This window comes from Entelurus aequoreus, linkage group LG24 (genome assembly GCF_033978785.1).
Source record: "Entelurus aequoreus isolate RoL-2023_Sb linkage group LG24, RoL_Eaeq_v1.1, whole genome shotgun sequence".
In the NCBI taxonomy this organism is placed as follows: Eukaryota; Metazoa; Chordata; class Actinopteri; order Syngnathiformes; family Syngnathidae; genus Entelurus; species Entelurus aequoreus.
The window spans coordinates 22,985,075-23,011,373 of NC_084754.1; the positions used below are offsets into that span (position 1 = coordinate 22,985,075).

The 26,299-nt window shown below is 40.3% G+C and overlaps 1 protein-coding gene across 2 annotated transcripts; it reads left to right on the forward strand.

The window, feature by feature from the left end:
- The first annotated feature begins 6,248 nt into the window (after positions 1–6,248).
- uba2 (ubiquitin-like modifier activating enzyme 2) lies at positions 6,249–25,380 on the forward strand. 2 transcript variants are annotated; one of them, XM_062035379.1, is made up of 17 exons: positions 6,249–6,464; positions 10,256–10,339; positions 10,474–10,544; positions 11,962–12,026; positions 12,109–12,209; positions 12,330–12,451; positions 15,025–15,092; positions 15,210–15,331; positions 16,317–16,416; positions 16,581–16,732; positions 19,538–19,631; positions 19,710–19,822; positions 21,621–21,776; positions 22,016–22,112; positions 22,344–22,449; positions 22,541–22,683; positions 24,861–25,380. In XM_062035379.1, exons 1-17 carry the CDS (start codon positions 6,324–6,326, stop codon positions 25,058–25,060), a joined length of 1,935 nt encoding a protein of 644 aa, XP_061891363.1. In that variant the 5' UTR covers positions 6,249–6,323; the 3' UTR covers positions 25,061–25,380. The 2 variants fall into 2 exon arrangements, with proteins under 2 accessions (XP_061891363.1, XP_061891362.1); XM_062035378.1 differs by having other exon boundaries at positions 6,252–6,464; positions 24,852–25,380.
- The last annotated feature ends 919 nt before the right edge of the window (positions 25,381–26,299 follow it).

Sequence of the window (26,299 nt, forward strand, 5' to 3'; positions counted from 1 at the left end):
ATACACCAGGTGAGGCATAGATACTTTTGGAGTTTTTTCTTCTTTTTTATATTTTTTACTTCAATTCATATGTGCAGCTTTAATCATTGTTGTCTGTCAATCTGTGTTGGCCCTGCGATGAGGTGGCGACTTGTCCAGGGTGTACCCCGCCTTCCGCCCGATTGTAGCTGAGATAGGCTCCGGCACCCCCGCAACCCCGAAGGGAATAAGCGGTAGAAAATGGATGGATGGATGGATGGATTTAGGTTGCACATTAGAATAACAGGAACAAGAAGGGAGTCATTCGCTTTCATAAAAACGTTATCATAATGAAATTATGATATGAATGGGTCTAAAAAGTACTTGATAAAGTTGTTATTAGATACTTTTTGGTCCCATTTGCTTTTAACAAAATAAATCAAGTATTGTGAGTGTATCTTACCTTTCTGTATTTGTATCTGAAGCAGCAATAGGTATCCTCCATGGAAACGTACTTTGTAGGATCACATTCATTTTGTCTTAGAGTCCAGTTTAGAGAAGTATTTAATCTTGGATACAGTATATAATCCTCCATATTGGCAGACACATTCATTTATTTCAATTTCATTCCAAGCAATAAAACAATATTTTTGCATCTGACAAAAAAACACCCACAAACGCTGGTTTACTCTAATAAAAATGCCATGTTTGTTATAAATACATCCATCCATCCATTTCTACCGCTTGTCCTGTTCGGGGTCGCGGGGGTGCTGGAGCCTATCTCAGCTGCATTCGGGCAGAAGGCGGGGTACACCCTGGACAAGTCGTCACCTCATCGCAGGGCCATTGTTATAAATATAGTTTAAAAAAATGTTTACTCGTTTACTTTTAAGTAGGCCAGATGACCATTGCATTGCATCATGACTTTATACTGGGGACTGACCTAAGCCAGCATTAGACGTGTTAAAATCCAAAAATATGGTAGTCCAGAAATGCACAGCGGCATGGTAAAAAAAAGGCACATTTAATTGTGAATTGTTAAATAAAAGGCCTACATTTTGCAGGGAAAATGTGTAATAGATAGATTCAATTATTTATTTATTTCTAACCAACCAGTGCAATAAAGGTGTGTTGTGTGTATAACAGTAACCCTAAAATGTCTTTGGCATGACGTTAAAGTGCATCCGGCAGTGGAGGCTCCTCTATGGGGTCTTGGGGCACTAGGAGGTTAACCCCTTTACTACTGTTACCCCAGGTGGCCCTTGGCAAAGGCCTAGTACCTGACTGCCCCCTAGCCAGGGATACGGTGAAGACCTCAACGGCGGAGCAGGCGGAAGACGGTAAATGTAAGAACCACCACAACGGCTGCAATGGCAGAAGAAGGCACCCCCACATCCATGTGGGCCCAGTTATGGGGAAATAACAACCCAAGACCTCAACGGTGGAACAGGCGGAGGATGAATGCTAAACCTATGGAGCGTCACAACAGCTGCGATGATGGAAGAAGGCTGCAGCAGAAAACGGTCTCCAGTCGTCTTGGACTCCATGCCACTGGACCCTGACCCGGATCTGTCAAGGATCGTGTGGTGACTGTCTGTGCACCAGTCTCTCCACGTTAAACAAAGTCACGCACAGGCATCCTCCATAAAGGGATACACCCCTACCAGGAGGATCGTCATACTCGTTTGAGTGACCGCCGATGATGATGAACCCTAAAATAATTTATGCATAGCTATTATACGCAATAAAATGGATGATACGAGATAAATAATCAAAAAATAAACACGGTGGAAGAGGGGTTAGTGCGTCTGCCTCACAATACGAAGGTCCTGGGTTAGATCCTGCGCTCGGGATCTTTCTGTGTGGAGTTTGCATGTCCTCCCCGTGACTGCGTGGGTTCCCTCCGGGTACTCCGGCTTCCTCCCACCTCCAAAGACATGCACCTGGGGATAGGTTGATTGGCAACACTAAATGGGCCCTAGTGTGTGAATGTGAGTGTGAATGTTGTCTGTCTATCTGTGTCATCTAGTCTATAAAATCCGCTACACCTCCTTGATACCAAAGTACATGTCAAACTACTTCCTTAACGTAAATGACCGCCATAACCACAACACCAGGGGGAACTCCACTAACCACGTTAAACCCAGATTCCGATCTAACAAAGGTCTTAAAGGCCTACTGAAACCCACTACTACCGACCACGCAGTCTGATAGTTTATATATCAATGATGAAATCTTAACATTGAAACACATGCCAATACGGCCGGGTTAACTTATAAAGTGCAATTTTAAAATTCCCGCCACACTTCCGGTTGAAAAACTCCTTTGGATATGATTTATGTGCGTGACGTCACAAAATCCACGGAAGTGGTTGGACCACATCGGACCGGATACCAAAACCTCTTGTTTTCTTCGACAAAATTCCACAGTATTCTGGACATCTGTGTTGGTGAATCTTTTGCAATTTGTTTAATGAACAATGGAGGCTGCAAAGAAGAACGTTGTAGGTGGGATCGATCGGTGTATTAGCGGCTAAGTACAATACTTACAGCAACACAACAAGGACTACTTACTACGCCTAGCCGATGCTTGCCGCCAAACCCACGGATGAAGTCCTTCGTCGCGCCGTCGATCGCTGGAACGGAGGTGAGCACGGCTGTTGATGGGAAGATGAGGGCTGGCTGGCGTAGGTGGAGCGCTAATGTTTTTAGCGTAGTTCTGTGAGGTCCGGTTGCTAAGTTGCTAAATTAGCCTTAGCGTCGTTAGCAACAGCATTGTTAAGCCTTACCAGGCTGAGAATTTTTAACCGTGTAGTTACATGTACATGGTTTAATAGTATTGTTGATCTTCTGTCTATCCTTCCAGTCAGGGGTTTATTTCTCTTGTTTCTATCTTCATTTGAGAACGATGCTAGCACGTTAGCTCAGTAGCTAAGTGTGTCACCGATGTATTGTCGTGGAGATAAAAGTCACTTTAAATGTCCATTTCGCGTGCTCAACTCTCATTTTCAAGAGGATATAGTATCCGAGGTGGTTTAAAATACAAATCCGTGATCCACAATAGAAAAAGGAGAAAGTGTGGAATCCAATGAGCCAGCTTGTACCTAAGTTACGGTCAGAGCGAAAAAAGATACGTCCATCACTGCCTCTCTAGTCCTTCACTGTAACGTTCCTCATCTACGAATCTTTCATCCTCGCTCAAATTAATGGGGTAATCGTCGCTTTGTCGCTCCGAATCTCTCTCGCTCCATTGTAAACAAAGGAAAATTGTGAGGAATATTACCTCCTGTGACGTCACGCTACTTCCGGTACAGGCAAGGCTTTTTTTTATCAGCGAGCAAAAGTTGCGAACTTTATCGTTAACTCATTCTCTTTCTATGCCACATCAATGTGGAATGCACTCCCAACAGGTGTAAAAGAAAGGGCATCTCTATCCTCCTTCAAAACCGCAATAAAAGTACACCTCCAGGCAACTTCAACCCTAAACTAACACCCTCCCCGGATTGTTAATAATCAAATGTAAATAATCAAATGTAGATACTTTTTCTTATGCTTTCTGATCTCTCTCTCACTCTCTCTCTCTCTCTCTCTCTCTCTCTCTCTCTCTCTCTCTATGTCCACTACTTGCTGTAAATATCTTACCAAGTCAGACTTACACTGTTTCAATGTCCATTTCTCTGTTCTCAATTGTTGATGACTGAAGTGATGATAACAACCAAACCTACCCCCCCCCCCCCTCCACATCCCACACCCTGGATTGTAAATAATGTAAATAATTCAATGTATATACCCTGATGATTATCTTGTGTGATGACTGTATTATGATGATAGTATATATCTGATAGTATATATCTGTATCATGAATCAATTTAAGTGGACCCCGACTTAAAGGCCTACTGAAACCCACTACTACCGACCACGCAGTCTGATAGTTTATATATCAATGATGAAATCTTAACATTGCAACACATGCCAATACGGCCGGGTTAACTTATAAAGTGCAATTTTAAATTTTCCGCTAAACTTCCGGTTGAAAACGTCTATATATGATGACGTATGCGCGTGACGTCAATTGTTGAAACGGAAGTATTGGTACCCCATTGAATCCAATACAAAAAAGCTATGTTTTCATCTCAAAATTCCACAGTATTCTGGACATCTGTGTTGGTGAATCTTTTCGAATTTGTTTAATGAACAATGAAGACTGCAAAGAAGAAAGTTTTAGGTGGGATCGGTGTATTAGCGGCTGGCTGTAGCAACACAACCAGGAGGACTTTGACTTGGATAGCAGACGCGCTAGCCGACGCTAGCCGACGCTAGCCGACGCTAGCCGACGACCGCACAGATGATCGGGTGAAGTCCTTCGTCCTTCCGTCGATCGCTGGAACGCAGGTGAGCACGGGTGTTGATGAGCAGATGAGGGCTGGCTGGCGTAGGTGGAGCGGTAATGTTTTTATCATAGCTCTGTGAGGTCCCGTTGCTAAGTTAGCTTCAATGGCGTCGTTAGCAACAGCATTGTTAAGCTTCGCCAAGCTGGAAATTATTAACCGTGTATTTACATGTCCATGGTTTAATAGTATTGTTGATCTTCTGTCTATCCTTCCAGTCAGGGATTTATTTATTTTGTTTCTATCTGCATTTGAGCCCGATGCTATCACGTTAGCTCAGTAGCTAAAGAACTTCGCCGATATATTGTCGTGGAGATAAAAGTGACTGTGAATGTCCATTTCGCGTTCTCGACTCTCATTTTCAAGAGGATATAGTATCCGAGGTGGTTTAAAATACAAATCCGTGATCCACAATAGAAAAAGGAGAAAGTGTGGAATCCAATAAACCTTTGTACCTAAGTTACGGTCAGAGCGAAAAAAGATACGTCCTGCACTGCACTGTAGTCCTTCACTCTCACTTTCCTCATCCACAAATCTTTCATCCTCGCTCAAATTAATGGGGTAATCGTCGCTTTCTCGGTCCGAATCTCTCTCGCTGCATTGTAAACAATGGGAAAATGTTAGGAGTCCTTCCTCCGGTGACGGCACGCTACTTCCGGTATAGGCAAGGCTTTTTTATTATCAGCGACCAAAAGTTGCGACCTTTATCGTCGTTGTTCTCTACTAAATCCTTTCAGCAAAAATATGGCAATATCGCGAAATGATCAAGTATGACACATAGAATGGATCTGCTATACCCGTTTAAATTTAAAAAATTCATTTCAGTAGGCCTTTAAACAAGTTGAAAAACTTATTCTGGTGTTACAATTTAGTGGTCAATGGTACGGAATATGTACTTCACTGTGCAATCTACTAATAAAAGTCTCAATCAATCAATCAATCAAAATTGGCCCTGTGATGACGTGGCGACTTGTCCAGGGTGGGTTCCCTGCGGGTACTCCGGCTTCCTCCCACCTCCAAAGTCATGCACCTGGGGATAGGTTGATTGGCAACACTAAATGGTCCCTAGTGTGTGAAGGTGAGTGTGAGTGTAAAAGAAAGGGCATATCTATCCTCCTTCAAAACCGCACTAACAGAACACCTCCAGGCAACTACAACCCTAAACTAACACATAATACCTCTTCGGATTATAAATAATCAAATGTAAACAATCAAACAATCAAATGCAGACACTTTTTCTTACACTTTTTTTTATACTTTCTGATCTCTCTCTCTATGTCCACTACTTGCTATACATATCCTACCAAGTCAGTCCTACACTGTTTCAATATCCATTTCTCTGAGGATGCAATTGTTGATGCTGATTGTTGATGACTGAAGTGTTGATACCAACCAAACCTAACCCCCCCCCCCCCCCAACCCCTCCATATCCCACACCCCGGATAGTAAATAATGTAAATAATTCAATGTATACTCTGATGATTATCTTGTGTGATGACTGTATTATGATGTTAGTATATATTTGATAGAATATATCTGTATCATTAATCAATTTAAGTGGACCCCGACTTAAACAAGTTGAAAAACTTATTCGGGTGTTACCATGTAGTGGTCAATTGTACTTCACTGTGCAATCTACTAATAAAAGTTTCAATCAATCAAAAACCCCACCTTCCGCCCGATTGCAGCTGAGATAGGCTCCAGCACCCCCCGCGACCCTGAAAGGGATAAGCGGTAAAAAATGGATGGCTGGAAATAATAAACAAAGTCAACGTTTGTTTGTTTTCTGGGGCTTAAAAAAACAACGTTCTGCTCCGTTGCCAGTGAGAGCGCTGTTGAGCCCAAATAAAAATAAAAACATGCAGAGGAAGACGTAAGGGGCGGGGCGTCACTCCTTCAGTGGTGGAAGACAAAGCTAACCACTAGCGTCCCGGTGTTACGCTACAAGGCTGCAGCTTTGGTACTACCCACTCTCAACATGGTCCAACTTGTGGGTGCTCTCCGAAAGGAACTGGCTGACTCCCTCTTGACGTGCAAAGTGCTGGTGGTGGGAGCGGGAGGGATCGGCTGTGAGCTGCTCAAGAACCTCGTCCTCACCGGATTCAAAAACATTGAAGTGGTTCGTAGCACTCACGTTTGTTTCCCTCTTTAGCTATCATGCTATCACGCTAGCCCGGGCGCCGTTTGAGAAGGCGCAATGGCTAACAGGCTATCATGCTATGGTTTTGTGCTAGAGCTGACTAGCTTGTTGTTATTATGCCATAACTTTGTACTCGACTGGCTATCATGTCTTTGAACTAAAGCTGACCAGCGTGCTGTGATGCTCGGGCTTTGTGCTTGAATGGGTTATCTGGGCTAGCCCTGACTAGCTTGCTATCATGCTAGGTCTTTGTGCAGCACTCGAAGGCTAATTCTCAGGTGTAGCCAGGAAATATGCTCATGTTTTATGATGATTCTTTATGCAACATACTCAAACAGATACGTAGAAACAATAACACGACGGCAATATTATACATACGCACACGCTGAGCGCCGAAAACGGTATTTGGCGCCTCTAACATTTACCAAGTCAATCCTCCAACAAACTGGTTATGTTATAATATGTCAATGTGTACATTAAAGTGTTTAGTGGATTAATATGCGTTAGTAGTAGTGGTGTGATGGGTCAGGTGAATTTACCAGACAGCATGGCTTCAGCATTCAAAGGGTTTGAGTTCATACGAATTTATAAAAATACGCAGGATAGGTATAACAATAATTACCACTACATTACACTCTCAAATAATCCCTAAACCCTGTTTACACTAAACCGGCTAAGGTTATCCAGGGTAAGTCCGACCTAACCTTATCCTTGTCCACACACAACAATGCCACCCCTGCCGGCGCAACGCGCCCTAATACGCATGCGCGGAAAATGCAAACGTCATAGTCACCTCCAGTGTTGCTTTGTGTGCAAGTTCTTAAAGGCCTACTGAAATGAATTTTTTTAATTTAAACGGGGATAGCAGATCTATTCTACGTGTCATACTTGATCATTTCGCGATATTGCCATATTTTTGCTGAAAGGATTTAGTATAGAACAACGACGATAAAGATTGCAACTTTTGGTATCTGATAAAAAAAAAGGCTTGCCCCTACCGGAAGTAGCGTGACGTAGTCAATTGAACATATACGCAAAGTTCCCTATTGTTTACAATGATGGCCGCATGAAGTGAGAGAGATTCGGACCGAGAAAGCGACAATTTCCCCATTAATTTGAGCGAGGATGAAAGATTTGTGGATGAGTAAAGTGTAAGTGAAGGACTAGTGGGGAGTTGAAGCTATTCAGATAGGGAAGATGCTGTGAGAGCCGGGGGTGACCTGATATTCAGCTGCGAATGACTACAACAGTAAATAAACATAAGACATATATATACTCTATTAACCACAACACAACCAGGCTTATATTTAATATGCCACAAATTAATCCTGCATAAAAACACCTACGTGTTTCTTATGCTAGCTCCTAGCTCCTCTGCTAGCTCCTAGCTCCATAGAACACGCCAATACAATTCAAACACCTGATCAACACACACAATCACTCAGCCCAAAAGACCGTTCACCTAACCCAAGGTTCATAAAGCTTATATATTTTAAAAAAAAGTTACGTACGTGACGCGCACGTACGGTCAAGCAATCAAATGTTTGGAAGCCAAAGCTGCATACTCACGGTACCTGGTATTCAGCTGGGAATGAATAAAACAGTAAATAAACACAAGACATATATATACTCTATTAGCCACAACACAACCAGGCTTATATTTAATATGCCACAAATTAATCCTGCATAAAAACACCTATGTGTTTGTTATGCTAGCTCCTCTGCTAGCTCCTAGCTCCATAGAACACGCCAATACAATTCAAACACCTGATCAACACACACAATCACTCAGCCCAAAAGACCGTTCACCTAACCCAAGGTTCATAAAGCTTATATATTTAAACAAAGTTACGCACGTGACGCGCACGTACGGTCAAGTGATCAAATGTTTGGAAGCCAAAGCTGCATACTCACGGTAGCACGTCTGCGTCTTTGTCATCCAAATCAAAGTAATCCTGGTAAGAGTCTGTGTTGTCCCAGTTCTCTACAGGCGTCTGTGTATCGAAGTCAAAAGTCCTCCTGGTTAGAGTCTCTGTTATCCGAGTTCTTCCATCTTGACTGCATCTTTCGGGAATGTAAACAAAGAAGCGCCGGCTGTGTACGTGTTGCTGCTGACTTCCCTCGCAAAATAGAGCTTCGCACCGACAACTTTCTTCTTTGCTTGCTCAGCTTCTTTCTCCATAATGCAATGAACAAATTGCAACAGATTCACCAACACAGATGTCCAGAATACTGTGGAATAATGACATGAAAACAGAGCTATTTCGTATTGACTTCAATGGTGTCCGAATACTTCCGTTTCAATGATTGACGTCACGCGCATACGTCATCCTCAGAGGCGTTTCGAACCGGAAGTTTAGCGGGAAATTTAAAATTGCACTTTATAAGTTAACCCGACCATATTGGCATGTGTTGCAATGTTAAGATTTCATCATTGATATATAAACTATCAAACTGCGTGGTCGGTAGTAGTGGCTTTCAGTAGGCCTTTAAATGTAAATTTTAACTTATCTGAACAATATCCAGTGTTGTGGTATTTCAATTAACTGGAATCCAGTGTGCTGTGGCGCCCTATTGTAGTGAATCACCTTAGCCATCATAAATTAATAAAATCTTTATTAGACATGTAAACAATGTAGTAAAAAACATTTTACATCAATCAAACTAGGGATTTATGTATCTGGTCAGGACACTCCACTCTCTTTTTGCCTTCACCTTCATTGTCCATTCATTTTTGGTGACTTTATATACTCTGGACCTAGACGTGGAGTCCGTGACATACATGGCGGACAATAACTGATACAGTCTGCTTTGCCAGTCCAAATGCATTCTCTGCTTTCTGTGGTTTTCCCTCGACGGCCAGGTAATACAAAGCACACGCTACCTTTTTTTATCACATCCACGGGAGCTCGCATTCTCGCTGACTCTCCTTCGACAAATGGACAAAGGTTTTCCCTAAGTAGAATCACAGCTGACCTGGACATTCAAAAGTTCTCTTGCCGTCTGAGAAGTGTTGTATCCGAAATAGTTGCAATCGCTTTCTCTTAAGGTATTCATGTGTGATTTCCACAAGCGCCTGTACATGTACAAGAAGGAGAAACACGAGCGTGTCTGGATGACTCACCTCCTTATTTCCAGTGGTTAGCTCCGAGTTACGAAACTGCTTTATTATGAAGCTGGCTGTGGCGCGTTCTTTCTGACGTCACTTCCTGTGTGGGGCGCTGTCTTTCTGGCGTCACTTCCTCTCCGAACTCACTTTGTAAACGATCAATGAGTCCATGCAAAGCTAAGAGCCGGAGATTCAAGAAATACACGGCGCATTTACCCGTGTAAAAAATTGAGGAGGGGGACCTTAAAAACAATGGTTTAGTGTGGCTGAAACAGGGCTTAGGCTAAATAAATATTCGTTTTAAAGGGTTTAAGTGTAGACATAGCCTAATACATGCATGATATATCTCAAACTAATATTTGCATTTAAATAATTGCTTAAGGTCTACCATAACTCAGGATCACTTTAGCTGCTAGTAGAACTAGTTAGTTAATTTACTTACATGATTCAAACGGTATTCTGAAGTGAATACTTTGTGCAGCCCAGATTGTACCTACAGTGACTCGCAGTTAAATTGCATTTGAGTCCCCTGATATATGGTATATAAATAAGATATGCGAATGTATAGACCTGTTCACATAGTCTTGTGTATAGCGATCGCATAAACCTCAGTGACACACTGGTGTGGGATTCATGATATCACACAATCATTTCTTTGCAGATTGACTTGGACACAATTGATGTCAGCAATCTGAATCGCCAGTTCCTCTTCCAAAAGAAGCATGTGGGCAAGTCCAAAGCACAGGTATGTTCACAGACACATCTTAAGATGGAGTTGCTGCTCCAAGTCAAAACAGATCTACACCTTCTCTTAACAGTTGCTTGCATAAGTTTGTCGCTGTAACTTCCCTTCTCTTGTTGTGTATGTATTTATTCCAGGTGGCTAAAGAGAGCGCCTTGCAGTTCTGCCCCTCTGCAAATATCACCGCATACCATGACAGCATCATGAAGTAATTCATTTTTTCTAATAAATCACTGTAATGGTTAGGGGTGTAAAGATTTGTATTAAATTGATTCCATATTTGTGGCTGCCGATACGATTCGGTAACGATCTAATTTGTTAAACAACGATTCGATCCAAAATGACTCAGTGATTTGAAATTGATTCAGTAACTTTTTTAGCAAAAAAAAACCAACAAAATTAGCAGTGTGACTGTGAAATAAATACTAGATACTGGACACTGCAGGTGGAGTTTACTATAATTATGTTATTTCTTGTAAGGGAGTTGTGTATAAATGAATTATGGATACAAACAAGCAACTCAATACAATTAATGGCCAATGCATTCGCATCTTATTTAAATAAAGTGCAACCAACACTTTAGGTTTAATTAACAAGAGGAAACCTTTTCTGCTCATATTTTTTCAACATTCAAGCAATTTTCAATAAAATACATAAACCAACATTTTAACAGTAGATTTACCTGCTAAATAAAGTTTCCCAACCTGGCCATACAGTATCTGTTCTCCCCCTGGCGTCACCGATGATGGACAGTGTCCTAGGTGTGCGGAAGCATGTATGTCTCCTCATCCCTGTTGGTGATGCTTGCTCGCTTCCTAATTTACATAGCCTCCTTCACCCATCTCTTCTATTTCTAATGAAACAGCTTTTCCTTGGCTGCCAGTTGCATGTTGTTGTGTTACGGAAATCAGTGGGTCGCCATAACTTGCTCCGTTGTCACTCCTGTTGTGTCATTCTCGTCTATTGTGGCTAAAAGTTGTGTTGCGGCTTTGAATTATTGTGTTGTCGTTTGTCTTTGTTGTGGCTTTTGTAATGTGTTGGAGCTGAACATTTTTGTATGGTAATTGTTGATATTGCCTTGTCGCATTTGCGTTTGTTTTGACCTTTCTCAGCCACCATAGCTATCCGCAATTTTTGTTTAGATGACGACCCCGAGTGGGCAAACACTCATTAACGCTATCAGTAAAAGTGCTAAACTTCATATAAAGTCTGCAGTTCTTAAATCCAATATTTTCCTTTATCTTGTATTGATAACGTTTTATTTTTCTTCAAGTCCGTAGCAATCTCAAATGTCGTTCTGCTAGTATTTGGCACAGGCCACAGCTGATAGGGTAGGTTCTGCCAGGTCTGGACTGCACCAGGTCTTCTGGACTGCACCAGGGGACATTGTCTGCTTTGATCTACAGCTGCACGTGTCATATGCTATGTAGTTCCAGTTGATAACATCGATCGATTCCCTTTTAAAACGATCTTGGATTGATACCTATTTTCCGGAAGGCAAACTTTTTGAGCACTGATCGATATACTTGAAATTTAGGAAAATAAATTTATATATTGATCAATCATTACACCCCTACTAAAAATGTATTTAGATGTAATTGAAAACCAATGTATTCCCCCAACAGTCCTGACTACACTGTGGAGTTCTTTAAAGATTTCATTCTTGTGATGAACGCTCTGGATAATAGAGGTACGCACGTCTGGACCCGTTTGACCTTTTTATATCCCTCCTCTAAAAACTGAAGATATAACATTTGTATCTGTATCCTCAGCGGCCCGTAATCATGTAAACAGGATGTGTTTGGCAGCTGACATCACTCTAATAGAGAGCGGTACAGCAGGATACCTTGGTCAGGTCACAGTCATCAAGAAGGTATCTAAATTCAATCCCACCTTAAAATGTCCACTGACTGTCAAATTTCATCAAGCTTAGAAGTGTAGTACCTTGTCTAGAATAATGTTTAACTTTGTTTTATTTCTCCTACTCCTTCAGGGAATGACGGAGTGCTACGAATGCCAGCCTAAACCCACTCAAAAAACCTTCCCCGGCTGCACTATCAGAAACACTCCGTCCGAGCCCATTCACTGCATTGTCTGGGCAAAATATCTCTTCAAGTGAGTAGAATTCAAATAAGAATTCCAACTTTGTCTTGTACAAGGGTCGGCAACCTTTACTATCAAAAGTGCATTTTGCTCCCACTTCCACTGTATAAAAATAGTTTAGAGCAGGGGTGGGCAATTAATTTTTACCGGGGGCCGCATGAGCAACCCGAACACTGCTGGAGGGCCACATCGACAATATTTCAATTAAATTTTGCTCAATATTATTTTTGATATATACCGTAAGATAAATAATAATAATAATAATAATTAATAATAATAGTAATACTTCAACATAGTGTATGTAACAGCATTCCATGACTAATATAAATAAATTAACATTAATAATAAATGACAGTAAAATAAGCACACGTATGACTGAGGAGTCATAGTGTAACTTTGTGTGATGTTTGAGTTGTCCGACTTTTTGTGTGGCCATAAACGCACCAGTGGTTTAGTGCTATGCGTGTTGGTGACAGATGACAAGTTGGTTTTGGCCTGGTTTGTACGGCAGAAAATGACTAGTTTTTCGAGATAGAAGTGTTTTACTTATGTTTTTGGTGTGGTTATGGCCGAATATAAACAGGTTTGCTCAATAAAGTGATCGATATAATTCCTGGCCTCGAAGCATCTCGATAGACGTTACAATAATTGAACGGTGTTCAATTGAACGGTGTTGACGAACACCGTTAGGGCCGCTTGTTGTCACTGTCACTCAAAGTTGCATTGCAAAATTACATAGAATAAATATGTTTATTTTGTTTAGAATTCAGATGGGATTTGTTTTGGTGCGCGGCATATATTTGCTGCGCGCAGCAGACGCTTGAGCAGTGCGCAATTGCGCAGGCACGCACCTTAGAGGGAACGTTGCATGGCAGTCCATGTCTTGTTGGAAACACGCCATTCTTCATCAACTTTTCTCTTTTTAGCGTCTTGGGTGTAAACCGTGCATCACTTGTCGCTGCATGTGCACCTTCACTCGCAGGTTACACACTGACACACGCCCATAAATAATAATTTTCAAAATAAAAGCAGCACAGTTGTATTGCGCGCACGACATAGATGTTTTTTCAACTTTATTTTGTAATTAATGATTGCAGCTGTTCACATTCACTCACAATCACGCACACGCATACGTCCACACGGAAGTAATACAAATAACGATTTTCAAAACAAAAGCAGCACCGTTGTATTGCACACTCGACATAGATACTTTTTAAAATGTATTTTGTAATTTATAATTGGCCTCACGCGGGCCGGACAGGGACCCACAAAGGGCCGGATGCGGCCCACGGGCCGCAGAATGCCCAGGTCTGGTTTAGAGCCTCAAAATATAACACAATTTTATTCATCCTCGTGGAGAAATTAAAGGTTACCTATGTTGATGTATTGGTGTAAATTTTGCTCCACAGTCCCTTTTTTATTAATTTTTTAAGTATCTGCAAGATGTTCAACTGTGGAGGCGTTCCCAGATTGCTAATGAAACCACGCCCTGCCCTTTCCAAAAGTATCATGAGTTATCTTTTGAAAATGTACATGGTTTAAATTAGGGCTGGTAGATATGACTGATAACTTTCACGATATAAGTGTTTTATATTGGTCGATATCGCCAATTTTTTTATATCGAAAATAAGGACCAGGAGTCTTTTACATGTAAGCATTCTTATTTAAAATGTAACCTTTCTCTGATTATATAGTCACCTCCGCTATCAAGGCAGAAAGGAACCGTCAACAAAACCATGGAAAACACTCAATGTAAACAAATGTTAAAATCAAATTGAACACTTAACAATAACCTCTTACAATTCCGTGCAAAAAAAACCGTCTGATTCTCTTCTCAAAGCCTTCTACCACTGTAATGGGTCACAGTACCCGAGGGAGAATACCGTGCTGGTAAATACAGGCCTTGAATTTGTCAGGAAGACCAGACTTGTCCACTTAGGCTAACTAGGTCTCCAGGTCTTGGTTGGTCGCTTCTATGGAAGCTGCGTCCTTTAGGCTGCAGCTGAACACCTTACCCTAGCGCTTTACGGGTTTCTCAGCAAGTGATTGTATTTTGGTGGTGCCAAGTGAGAAGCCATATTACCGGTACATATTTTTATGAACATGTCTGTTACTACATTGTTTATAGACTTGCAGCGTGTATATAAAACGTTGATGGAGGGTTTTGACGTTGTTGTAGAGGGCTTTGAAAGCTACAATGGTGACTCCCATTAGCCGCTTCTTGCGAATGTTTTTTATCATCTCTAGAATCCTAAAAAAAAGAGACGTGAGTTCTTGTCTCTCATGATTGGGAACGATAGGCAAAATTCCCTAAAAAGTGCACTACCCCTTTAATTGGCCCTAGTGTGTGAATGTGAGTGTGAATGTTGTCTGTCTATCTCTGTTGGTCCTGTGATGAGGTGGCGACTTGTCCAGGGTGTACCCCGCCTTCCGCCCGACTGCAGCTGGGATAGGCTCCAGCACTCCCTGCGACCCCGAAAGGGACAAGCGGTAGAAAATGGATGGATGGGTTGTATTGCTAAAGTTAGAGCAATTAATTGATTGTAAAAATATGGATGAAACTTACTTACCTTATTGTATTTCAGCCAGTTATTTGGAGAAGAGGATGCCGATCAAGATGTATCCCCTGACACGGCAGACCCAGAGGCTGCATGTGAGCTTATCTTTTTTTTCTTTTTTGCAAAATTTACCAAGGAGTTATTTTTTTATACAGTGTTTGATATTTTAAGCAGTAAAACCCACTTTGTGGAATATGTGTTCCTTTATACAGGGAAACCGGAAGAAACAGCAGCCCGCGCCACGGCTGCAGAAAAGGACGGAGGCATCATGCGCATTTCAACTAAGCAATGGGCCCGCACTAACAAATATGACCCTATCAAAATCTTCAATAAGGTACTAGTCTTTTAAAGCTGCTGTAGGTCACTGGCTCCAAAATTAAAAATGTTTTGGACCAAAAAAGAACATTGCCAACGGCTAGCATATATCACCAATAGTAGGAAGGATATTTGGTAAGGGTCTTTGTCAACAAAATTTCATTTTCAGCACAAACCAGTTTAAGAGCAGCCACACATTGCACAGGGTAACAGAACAGGACTGCTGATGGGTCGCCTTTTACCGCACCCCATGAAAGGTGGGAAGAAGGTGGACAAAGGGGGAGGATGAGTAAAAAAAAAAGTTGATCTCAGACTGAGCTCCTATGGGGGGTGGCAGTCTACGGTGAGGAAAATAAAACTTCATAGCAAATCACATTTACATATTACGACTTACAACTCGAAACTTGCAACAAATGATGAGGGGGCGGGCACCAGGCCCGAAGGTACCAGTCACTCGGTGTGCTGTTCAGTTTTCGGTAATACCACATGGGGTGAAGCCTCAAAGGCCTGTGATGGAGAGTGGAGTACATGTGTGTTTGGGGTGTCTTTTTTTCCGTGGATGCATGTGTGTGTAAGCCGCGTGTGTCTGTTATGCGACCTTGGTGCTCTCGCAAACGTCTCATTTAGAAGTTAAACTTTGTAAAAAAAAAAATGGCAATAAGTTGACCTAAATTAAATGATTGGTGTTCATGGCCGTCAATCCGTCTCGTGCTGGCGTGCATGCCTGCTGCGAAATGAGCGGATCTGAAAATGGGTTCTATGCTTGCTATATTGATGTTGAAACGGTGATGACATACAACAGCTACCAGAACAGCCATGCATGTTAAAGGTTATTTTCAGCAATGTTAGGTGAATATTAAATATATTTATATTTATATCTGAACGTGTTAATTTCTGCATGTTGTTGGGGGGCTTTTTACAGGGACACGTTTCCATGTCAAGTGAAGTCGTGCTTTCCAAATATGGTGACACAATGTGACAATTACGTGGCCTGTGTTTTGCAGCTTTTCAAAGATGACATCATGTACTTATTAACTATGGACAAGCTGTGGAAAAAGAGGAAGGCTCCTACACCCCTGGACTGGCAGCAGCTGAAGAACACTGGTATGTTTATTGTGGACACACCAAAATAGTGCTGGTGATGGTGTGTTACCATTTGTTGGCCGTTGGCAAATAACACAATAACCAGGTCTATTCCTTTTTATTATTACGGTATTTGCTTTGCTTATATTTTGTGTTTGAGTGACTCTGGCTATTATTTGTTGTAGTGTGTCCTAAGGAGGATTCAACAGGTTCGGGTTTAAAAGACCAGCAGGTTCTTGGGGTTTGGGGCTACTGCAAGCTCTTCCAAGAAAGTGTGGATACTCTCCACTCGCTGTTGGATGAGAAAGGGGATGGTGCAGAGCTCGTTTGGGACAAGGTAACACATTTCTAAACCTCTTACAAAAAGGATTGTGGAAATAATAGTCTAGTTCCTTGGACATTAAACACATTCTTGTCTACTTACATTAATGTTCATCATGTTATAGATTATTTTACGCAAACCCAAGTGTCAGTATTTAAACCCATGTAAAGTCCACTGATTTAGATTTGACTGCTTTTAAATAAAAATCCTCTGTTACATCTTCAGTCAGTCACAGTCAACACATCATTAACTGCATCAAGGGGAGCAAATGGTTCAAATGTATCTGTCAGGATTAGGGAGTTACATTCTGTTACAGGACCTAAACGGGTACTTTTGAAAGGAACCATACATGAGCCAGTACCTACAAATTGGAAAACATACACATGTTGTCAATGCTTTTTTATTTATATTTAATTTTATGACGCGCAAGTTGAACCGAAAAGTGATTTAAACACATCAATTATTTTAACTAAGTAATGCATTCTACAATATGAAATACAAATCACAACAAATTGGCATATTTATTCCAGCAATACAGAACCCAGAGACTACAAAACAACAAGGACCTGCCTGTGTTGTAATGTTGATGTTCAAAATTCTGGGGTTAGTGAATGCACCTTGTTCGCCATGACTGTAAGTGGTGCATAATGCTTAGGGTTGCTGTGTTGGCTACTGTTGGACCTAAGGACTGCTGTTTGTAGGGATGTCCCGATCCGATATTGATATCGGAAATCAGTCCGATATTAGCCAAAAAAGTGAATATCGGATTTTATCGGACTGAATCTAAAAACTCCGATATAAGCGCTCCGATATAAGCTGTCCATTTTCCGCTGCAGCACGTCTATAATAGGTGACTCTGGTTTGATCACACTCCAACACAGTAGGTAGCGGCAATGCCCCTTAATTAACGTTGGTGCCGGCCGCCGAAGAAGAGCGTCTCTGATCCAGCATGCACAGCCCACGTGGTCACAACAACGACAACGCGTGTGCTTGCAGCAAAGTGTAGTGATGTCGGCTGTGTGGAAGTATTTTAACGTAAACTTGGACAAAGACGTTGCCGCTAAATGCAACATTTGTTAGGAGCAAGTGTCCCGTGGAGGGACAGAACCGGGAAGGTTCAATACAAGCAACCTCATCGCACATTTGAAAAAACACCACAAAAAAGAACATGAGGATTTTCGCGAGAGCAGCAAGGCGAAGCAACAAACCTCTGGCTCGCTTCAGCAACCCACGCTGGCCGAAAGCTTTGCAAGACGTGACAAACTACCACGGGACAGCAAAAAGGCAATGGCCATAACAGAAAAGATAGCCCAGTTTATTGTGCTTGATGACCAGCCCCTGTCGGTGGGGAGTAATGTCGGGTTTAAACGCTTAATGGAGCACCTCGAACCTCGCTACATTATTTCTAGCCGCCACCACATTGTAGACAAAACTATACCCCAGATACACGAAGAGGTTAAAAAGTGTATTGCCGCACAGCATGCCGAAATGCTTATCTTCTTAAAAAAAATCTCCACATTATGCTCGGACTGCAGATAGTGGAGGAGGAGGAGGAGTAGTAAGGGTAGTCAGCACTGACTGATTATTATTTGTTTTATGCTCTTGTTATTAGAGTGATATGTTTATTGTGTTTACACTATTCTTCAGTGATGACTAAGAGTAATTACTACATTGTTTTGGGCACAGTCAGTCAGTGAAACTGGAGCTGTGAACTCTTAACTTAGAGCAGTTGGACAGTGGACAATATTGTGTTGTTTTTGTCCCTGCCCACAGTTGTTTCCAACATATGCTGACAGTAAAAAAATAACTGAAGTGAACTTGAATTGTTTGCACTTTAAAACTTTTTTTTTTTTTATTGGATTTATTTAGGTTATTTTTCAGGGTCTTCTAATTTATTTTTAATTTATTCTATTCAATTGTATAATTATGTTGGTATTAGTGGTTATTTTGCATTTTAAATATAACATTTTGTATTTATTGGATTTGGTAAGATAAACTCTTATGTTGAAGGTTAAAATTTATGTAACCAATTGGTTAATAATAAATGGGTCAGTTTTTCCTATACCTACTCTTGCTGACTATTGTTTTCTGTTTTAACACTACAACATCAGTAACATTAACATCACTTTACAAGCCTTTTCTAACATTCCACACAACAAAATAAGGAATAAATATATGTATGATTCGTGCCTGTATCGTATTGATATCGGTATCGGCCAATACTCAAGGCTACATTATCGGTATCGTATCGGAAGTGAAAAAGTTGTATCGGGACATCCCTAGCTGTTTGTGTGTTAAGGTCAACAATAACGTTTGAAAATAGCATTAGACCCTGTGTGTCTCTGTCAGTAGGCTACATTACTCACAAGACTTGCACAATATCACCTTCAAACACTTGTTTCAGGTGGCTGAGTCTGCATTCATTAAGCACTGAAATAAATTAAGCTACTGAAATAGCAATTTTTTTCCCTGATCTGGTTATTGGCGTTTACATCGGCACCGGCGCCATTATGGAACTCTTGGCTGAACTGTGGTCCACATTGAAGGCTGTCGTCAACATGTGGCATTCCAAATAACTATGTGCCTCCAGAATAAAAATGAAAAAGTGCAGGAGATGTTTGTAGAACCTTGTTCTATGACCATTTATTTCTAGTTGGTCTCATTGCACAAAATCAAATCTCCATATAAGAGCACAGAAAGGGCCTTTTTTAGTGGATTGTGACTTTTTGGACACCTAATTGAGCCAACTTAATCCAATGTGGGATATTTTGTGCTGTTTTGATTGACTGATGTTAATTAAGCCTTTGCTTGTCTTGTCAGGACGATCCTCCTGCTATGGATTTTGTTACTGCAGCTGCCAACTTAAGGATGCACATTTTCAGCATGAACATGAAGAGTCTCTTTGATGTCAAATGTAAGTTGGTTGTGCCACAGTTTTTGAAATATGTCAGTAAAAGGGGAAAATATGTTATTTCTGTATTTGTCACATCAGCCATGGCAGGCAACATCATCCCAGCTATCGCAACTACCAATGCAGTCATCGCTGGACTAATTGTACTGGAGGGCCTCAAGATTCTGGCAGGAGAAATCGAATCCTGCCGCACGGTTAGTTGATCACTTTACCAATTATGCGTAAGACGTTTGAACTTTCCTTTTGCGCATAGATTTAGAGCTTGGATAGCTTTTTAACTGTATCCAGTTCTAGCTATTGTAAAATGTAGGGCAGTCTTTGATTAAATATTTTCATAGTCAAATCTGATTCAGCCATTTGTATGTAGTGATGAGCCACTGCTTGAAGAAAGTTAGCTTTTTTGGGAGGAAGATGTAGAGGGTTAGTGGCACTTATTCTGTAATTAGGTGCAGTAAAGGAGGAGACAGAAGTACATACAGGCGATGTTGAGGTACTATTGCTAGCCTGATCAGTAGCAGTGGGAGCAGAAAATACAGCTGAAACAGTCAGCTGACCAGCAATAGGTCTTATCATTTTCCTCTGTGGTATGTATGCGTTCTTCTTTCCCTGCTTACTATCTTGTCGGAAGCAGCATGTATGCACAAACGCCATCTGAGCATAGTAAAATAGCGACTGCCAATCAAAGGTTTTTTCGTCAATCCCAACGGCCGAAAATGCATAATAAAGAAGGAAAAAAACATAAGTCGCACTGGAGTATAAGTCGCATTTTTTGGGGAAATTTATTTGATAAAACCCAACACCAAGAATAGACATTTGAAAGGCAATTTAAAATAAATAAAGAATATGGAACAACAGGCTGAATAAGTGTACGTTATATGACACATAAATAACCAACTGAGAACGTGCCTGGAATGTTAACGTAACATATTATGGTAAGAGTCATTCAAATAACTATAACATATAGAACATGCTATACGTTTACCAAACAATCTCTCACTCCTAATCGCTAAATCCCATGAAATCTTATACGTCTAGTCTCACGTGAATGAGCTAAATAATATTATTTGATATTTTACGGTAATATGTTAATAATTTCACAAATAAGTCGCTCCTGAGTATAAGTCGCACCCCCGGCCAAACTATGAGAAAAACTGCGACTTTTATTTTAAAAAAATACGGTAGCATCTGTATCTTTAATTGTTGAAATAAAATCTGCGATGAGTGGCTAGTTGATTTGATAGCGGCTAAACTAGCATGTTGCGATACTACAGGCCATTGTGTCTGCTCAGAGGGTTTAAACAACGCTTGTGTAGTCTGCTGACAACAAGGTTTCTTTTGCTTGTTACTATGATTTTTTTAACAGGAGTTGTACACAAAGTATTGATTATTATGGGGAAAATTCAATGCGTCCCTTGGTGGCATGGATAGTGAGTTTTCTGCTTATTTTTAGATTTTAATGTGTGTTAGGTACACATCACTGTTTTTCTTTAGTGGGATGTCTCGTGACAGGCAGAAAAGTCTAGATTGAAATAAAACATTTATACATTCTTCATCTAAATGGGAATATATGACCATTCTGGCAGTCGGCATGCTAATGACAGCAAAACGTGTAGAGTAAATGGTTTTATTATGTTTGTTGGCTCTTATGAAGTCTGGAATGAGTGTTAATCAGTGATGAAGAAAAAAAGGCAAACGTTGTGATGCGTTATTACATGTTGTTATAAAGGTGCCTGTCACTACATTACATGTATATAAAACCTTAATGGAGGTGTTTGGATGTTTTTTTTAAGGGCTTTATAGGCGGAATGGAGTGGCTTCCATAGTCTCTTTTGATTGCCTTTATTTAATATTTAGAATGTAGAAAAAATAACATCCATCGTCATGTCTCATAATTGTGAACAATAGGCAACATTTTTTTATTAAGCTTCTTGCTCTGTTCACAAATAAGAGGACTGATCATTGATCTTTCATGTTGGTTTGTCTCCTCTCCAGATCTTCCTAAACAAGTGCCCTAACCTCAGGAAGAAGTTGCTTGTTCCGTGTGTCCTTGACCCACCCGTGGCCAATTGTTATGTGTGTGCCAGCAAGCCTGAAGTTACCGTCAAAGTCAATGTCCACAAAACAACGGTGCTCTCTTTGCAGGACAAGGTGATATGATAAGATTGTCAAGACCCTCATGCCTATTGATTGCTAATCTAGTGACACTTATGTCAATGAGCTCAACTAATCCTCCTGACATTATTATTATTAATGTTCTTCTTTGTACCAGCTTTTTTGGTGGGTGGGGGGTTGAGTTGTGCCACTCTTATCTCCTTAAAATACCCACTGAAAGGGAAGATATGTACTATTCTATCTTGTTTATGATTTTATTTCTTGTCCTTATCCAGATATTAAAGGAGAGATTTGGCATGGTAGCTCCAGATGTTCAGATAGAAGATGGAAAAGGAACCATCCTCATCTCCTCAGAGGAGGGAGAGACAGAAGGTACAGAAGAATGATCATCAATCTCAAAGGGAAACTACTATAATAGCCACTATACATAACATGATGTTGTTGTCTTAAAAGGTTATACGAAATGATCACCTTGTGTTTGAAGATTTTTTTTTACTTGAACCATTTGGTACATATTTCAGTTGGATGATTCAGACAAACCATGCCTGCATTCACATTTATATCTACTGTGACAGTTGATCGCTTTTTTGTCTCCCTTAAAAGCCAACAACAGCAAGTTTCTTTCTGACTTTGGACTTCGAAATGGCAGTCGACTACAATCGGATGACTTCCTCCAAGACTACTCACTCCTCATTAACGTCTTGCACACGTATGTCACCTGGCACCTCACTTTTTTCTGCTGTTTTTTGTGCATCTCCATACATAACACTGAATATTTTTGTGTTTGGCTTCCATGGCAGTGAAGAATTAGAGAGGGATGTCGAGTTTGAAGTAGTTGGTGAAGCTCCAGACAAAGCACCACAGCCCCAGAGTAACAAGGAAGAGGTCAACAGCATCACCAATGGCAACAAGGATTCTGCCCAGCCATCCACTTCCTCCAAAGGTAAACCTTTTGTCTTTTTTTCCATGTCTCTCACACAGCAAATGTCAACAATACAGGATTGTTCCAGAGAAGGCATATTGCAATGGTTTAGAGGCAAATATACAAGCCAGATGGGTAAAAAAATAGCTGAATAAAAGAACGGAATGTGTTAGAATGAATAAGTAATCACTTATTGCTAACAGTCAATGAATGTTATGTATTAATATAGTAGAATCAGTCATTATATATGTTACTTCTGCAGAGTTTTTATTGTTGACTTCAGATGCAGCAAGTCTTTGTGAGGTGTCTTTTATTTCCCTGTCGTCGAGATGATGTCATCTTTGGTATTTGTCAAGTTCTTTGACGACTTTGACAATAAGTACTTCGTCACCTGCCTGTTCTTGGTGTAGGTTTTCAGTTGGTGCTCAGTGACCTAAATGTAGTCTGCTTCCTCAGCTTACGTGTCTTCTTGGTGATGTCATCGTTGCGTTTTGTCAGATGCTCACTGATCTAGACCAGGGATATTCAACTACATTGTTTTATGGGCTACATTTCCCGAAAGCAAAGGACGGGACTTCTCCCTTTTAGTATTATTCCTAATTTGTTTATTCCGGAAAACCAGTGTCCTCTACAGTAGACATCTAATTTTGGTCCTTTTATTTTTGTCACTTACAAGAGCGCTCTGCTGTTTTTAAAGACCTCCTGCAAAATAGGTAGTCAAGGATCATCTCTATGACAACACTCTAGTGTTTTTAAGAACCTGCTGCAAAAATGTGAGTCTCTCACACATTTTTTTAACTGAACTCCCAGGCCGCCAATTAAATAACCCAAATGTTGAAGATGAAGAGAGGAAAGGGCTTAAAATTTAACCTTGAGGAACACTACTAAAGAATTTTAACAAATGACTGCATCTGAAGTAAATGAGTTACAACAACAACTTGGTTGAATAAATTACATTACGGATAAATGTGGAACTTTCATAAAGGAGAGGACTTAAAGAGGTGCCTTAAAGAACACCTCAGTTATGTAAATCAAACTTTTGGATCCCAGTGTTTTATGTTTGCTAGCAAAGTTAAAAGTTCAGTGCAAGAATCTGCCAATGTGTTTATAGTGGTCCAAGTTCCTATATACAACAGGAACAATCAGGGTTTTTTTTAGGAATTTGCTGCAAAAATGTTTTGTTTCCCAAGTTTTCAACTGAACTCGGGAGAGGAGGTGGTCTGTATGGTGTCATTCCCAGCTCGTATTTAAGACTTTTGTTCCTTTCAGCTTGACTCGCTGCCTCAGTAATGCCATTGTGCTTTTTTGTTGGTGAACTTTATAACGACAGTGTGTGAGGTGTGTGTTATTCCTATTACACCTTGGTATGCATGTTTTGCAAACTTTTGTTGAAGAAAAATGGAAATCTTTAGGCTCTTTAAGATTCGATTGATTACGATTCAGGGGCTACAATTTCATTATAAATCGATTATTTATACATTTATTTACTATATTGTATGTTATAATTTTTAGGGGTGTAACAATTAATAGATATTTCAATATATTGATTTATACTCCTAAGATTCAACTACATCTCTGCTTGGCAAGTTGGCCTTCCGGAGCATAGTATCGATCCAACATCGTTTTAAAAGGCAATATATACATTTTATCAATACTAGAAAAACAAAACATTGGATTAAAGAATGGCAGACTTTACATCAAGTTTAGCACTTTAATGATAAGGACTTTAATGTTATTCAAGTCTGTCTGCCCGACACATTCAGTCATCAAAACAAGGATGGCAAAGAAAGGTCACAACAAATGCAAACGCTACAAGACAATATCATAAATTTCAACACAACAACTTTCAGCTACAGCATGATTGCAAAAGCCACAACAGATACAAACGCCACAACAGAATAATATAAAATAGCAACACAACTTTATATATGCCTTCGGTTTGATAAAAGTTGGGAAACACTGCACTAAACTTAATATTGGCACTGTTGGTTACATTTCTATGTACGGTAATATGAATTTGAGCTTAAATGCATTTCACAAGACTTGTGCATTTAAAGCATCGATTTATACATATACACCAAGCACACACCATACTGTCTTGAAATCAGTTGCGACCTGATGTTTTACAGATAGCTTGTACTTTGTTTTTAAACTTTAACATTTTAATATTCTTGTCTGACAATTTTCAGTCCTGGCAGATAACGATGACGTTATGATTGTGGACTCTGACAACGAGGTCGAAGCACCGTCCAGCTCCGCATCAGTAACAAGCAGCACCAAGAGAAAGCATCCCGATGCGGAAACGGGCGAGGCTTCTACCAAGCGCCAACGGACAGATGTGTCAGGTGATGCAGCGGCTCCCACTGACGACGACGATGACATCATTGCTTTGGACTAACCCCACCGCTGGTTTTCTGGTAGCATCGAGAACTATTTGAAAACTTGCCATTTTGTATGACGACAGACAAACGTAACTTTTCTGAAGAACTGTTAACTGTTGAAGGTTGTTTTGTGCTGATCCCACAGCCAGTTGTACTCCTACTTTCATACTCCCCTGCCCTAATCACGTGTAAATATAGTTGACATTTGAAAATACTCAACTGTTTTGTTATTGTCCACTTCTAGTATCTTTGAAATGAATTGCTTGAGGGTATAAACAAAGGCTTTTTGTATTATGTTTGCTGTACTTCTCATACTTAAGCCCCCCCCCCGGGCAAAGCATACATCCCCATGTATGCTTTGCCAATTTACATAAAAATAATTAAATCAAAACATTTCCTTGTTATGTAATGTTTGATTGATGAATTTGACCAAAAACAGACTCGTATGTCTGGCGGATGCCTGCCTTTCTCAGTGGAACTCATTGGCTTTGTCTCTGTCCTGCATTGGTATAGCAGAGTGTGTGCCATGAATGTATTATGTGCTAAATACCTACGCTCTGTACGTCTAACATGTAGGGCTGCTGTCATAAAGATACCATCTGTAAGGCTTCCTCCTTTTGTGTTTTTAACTCATCAGGTATTACAACAGGACTAAAGTGAATACCTAAAAACTGCCTGTGGTTTTAGTAATACAAGCTCAGTGATTGTTTATAAGTCTAGATTGTTTCAAAGGTTTCATATGATATTCTTAGCCTCATGTGAAGTGATCCCTTTCCAACTAAGCAGTGCAGATGGGCGGTCCTCCCCTGTGACCAATATAGTACTGTATTTGTGATCAGATATGTTGAAAAGGCCTTCAAAGCCTTTCTGGACCAATAAATAAGCATTTTTTGTTTTGTCTTAACTTTATTTTGCCTCAGCTTCATACATTGTTTCCTTTTAGAAAAATGATATTGAAAAAATTAATTTTATGAAATGATATTGAATAATACTATCTTATTACATTGTTATATCTATACACTTAAAAACAAAAGCATTTTAAAAGGATCTTTAACCAGGTAGATCAGGGGTGTCAAACTCATTTTTAGCTCAGGGGCTGCATGGAGGAAAATCTATTCCAATGTAGGCTGGACTCTTAAAATCATGGCATAACTTAAAAATAAAGACTATTTCGGATTGTTTTCTTTGTGTTACTTTGGCCAAAAATAGAACAAGCACATTTTGAAAATGTACATATCACAAATAATTCTCTTGAT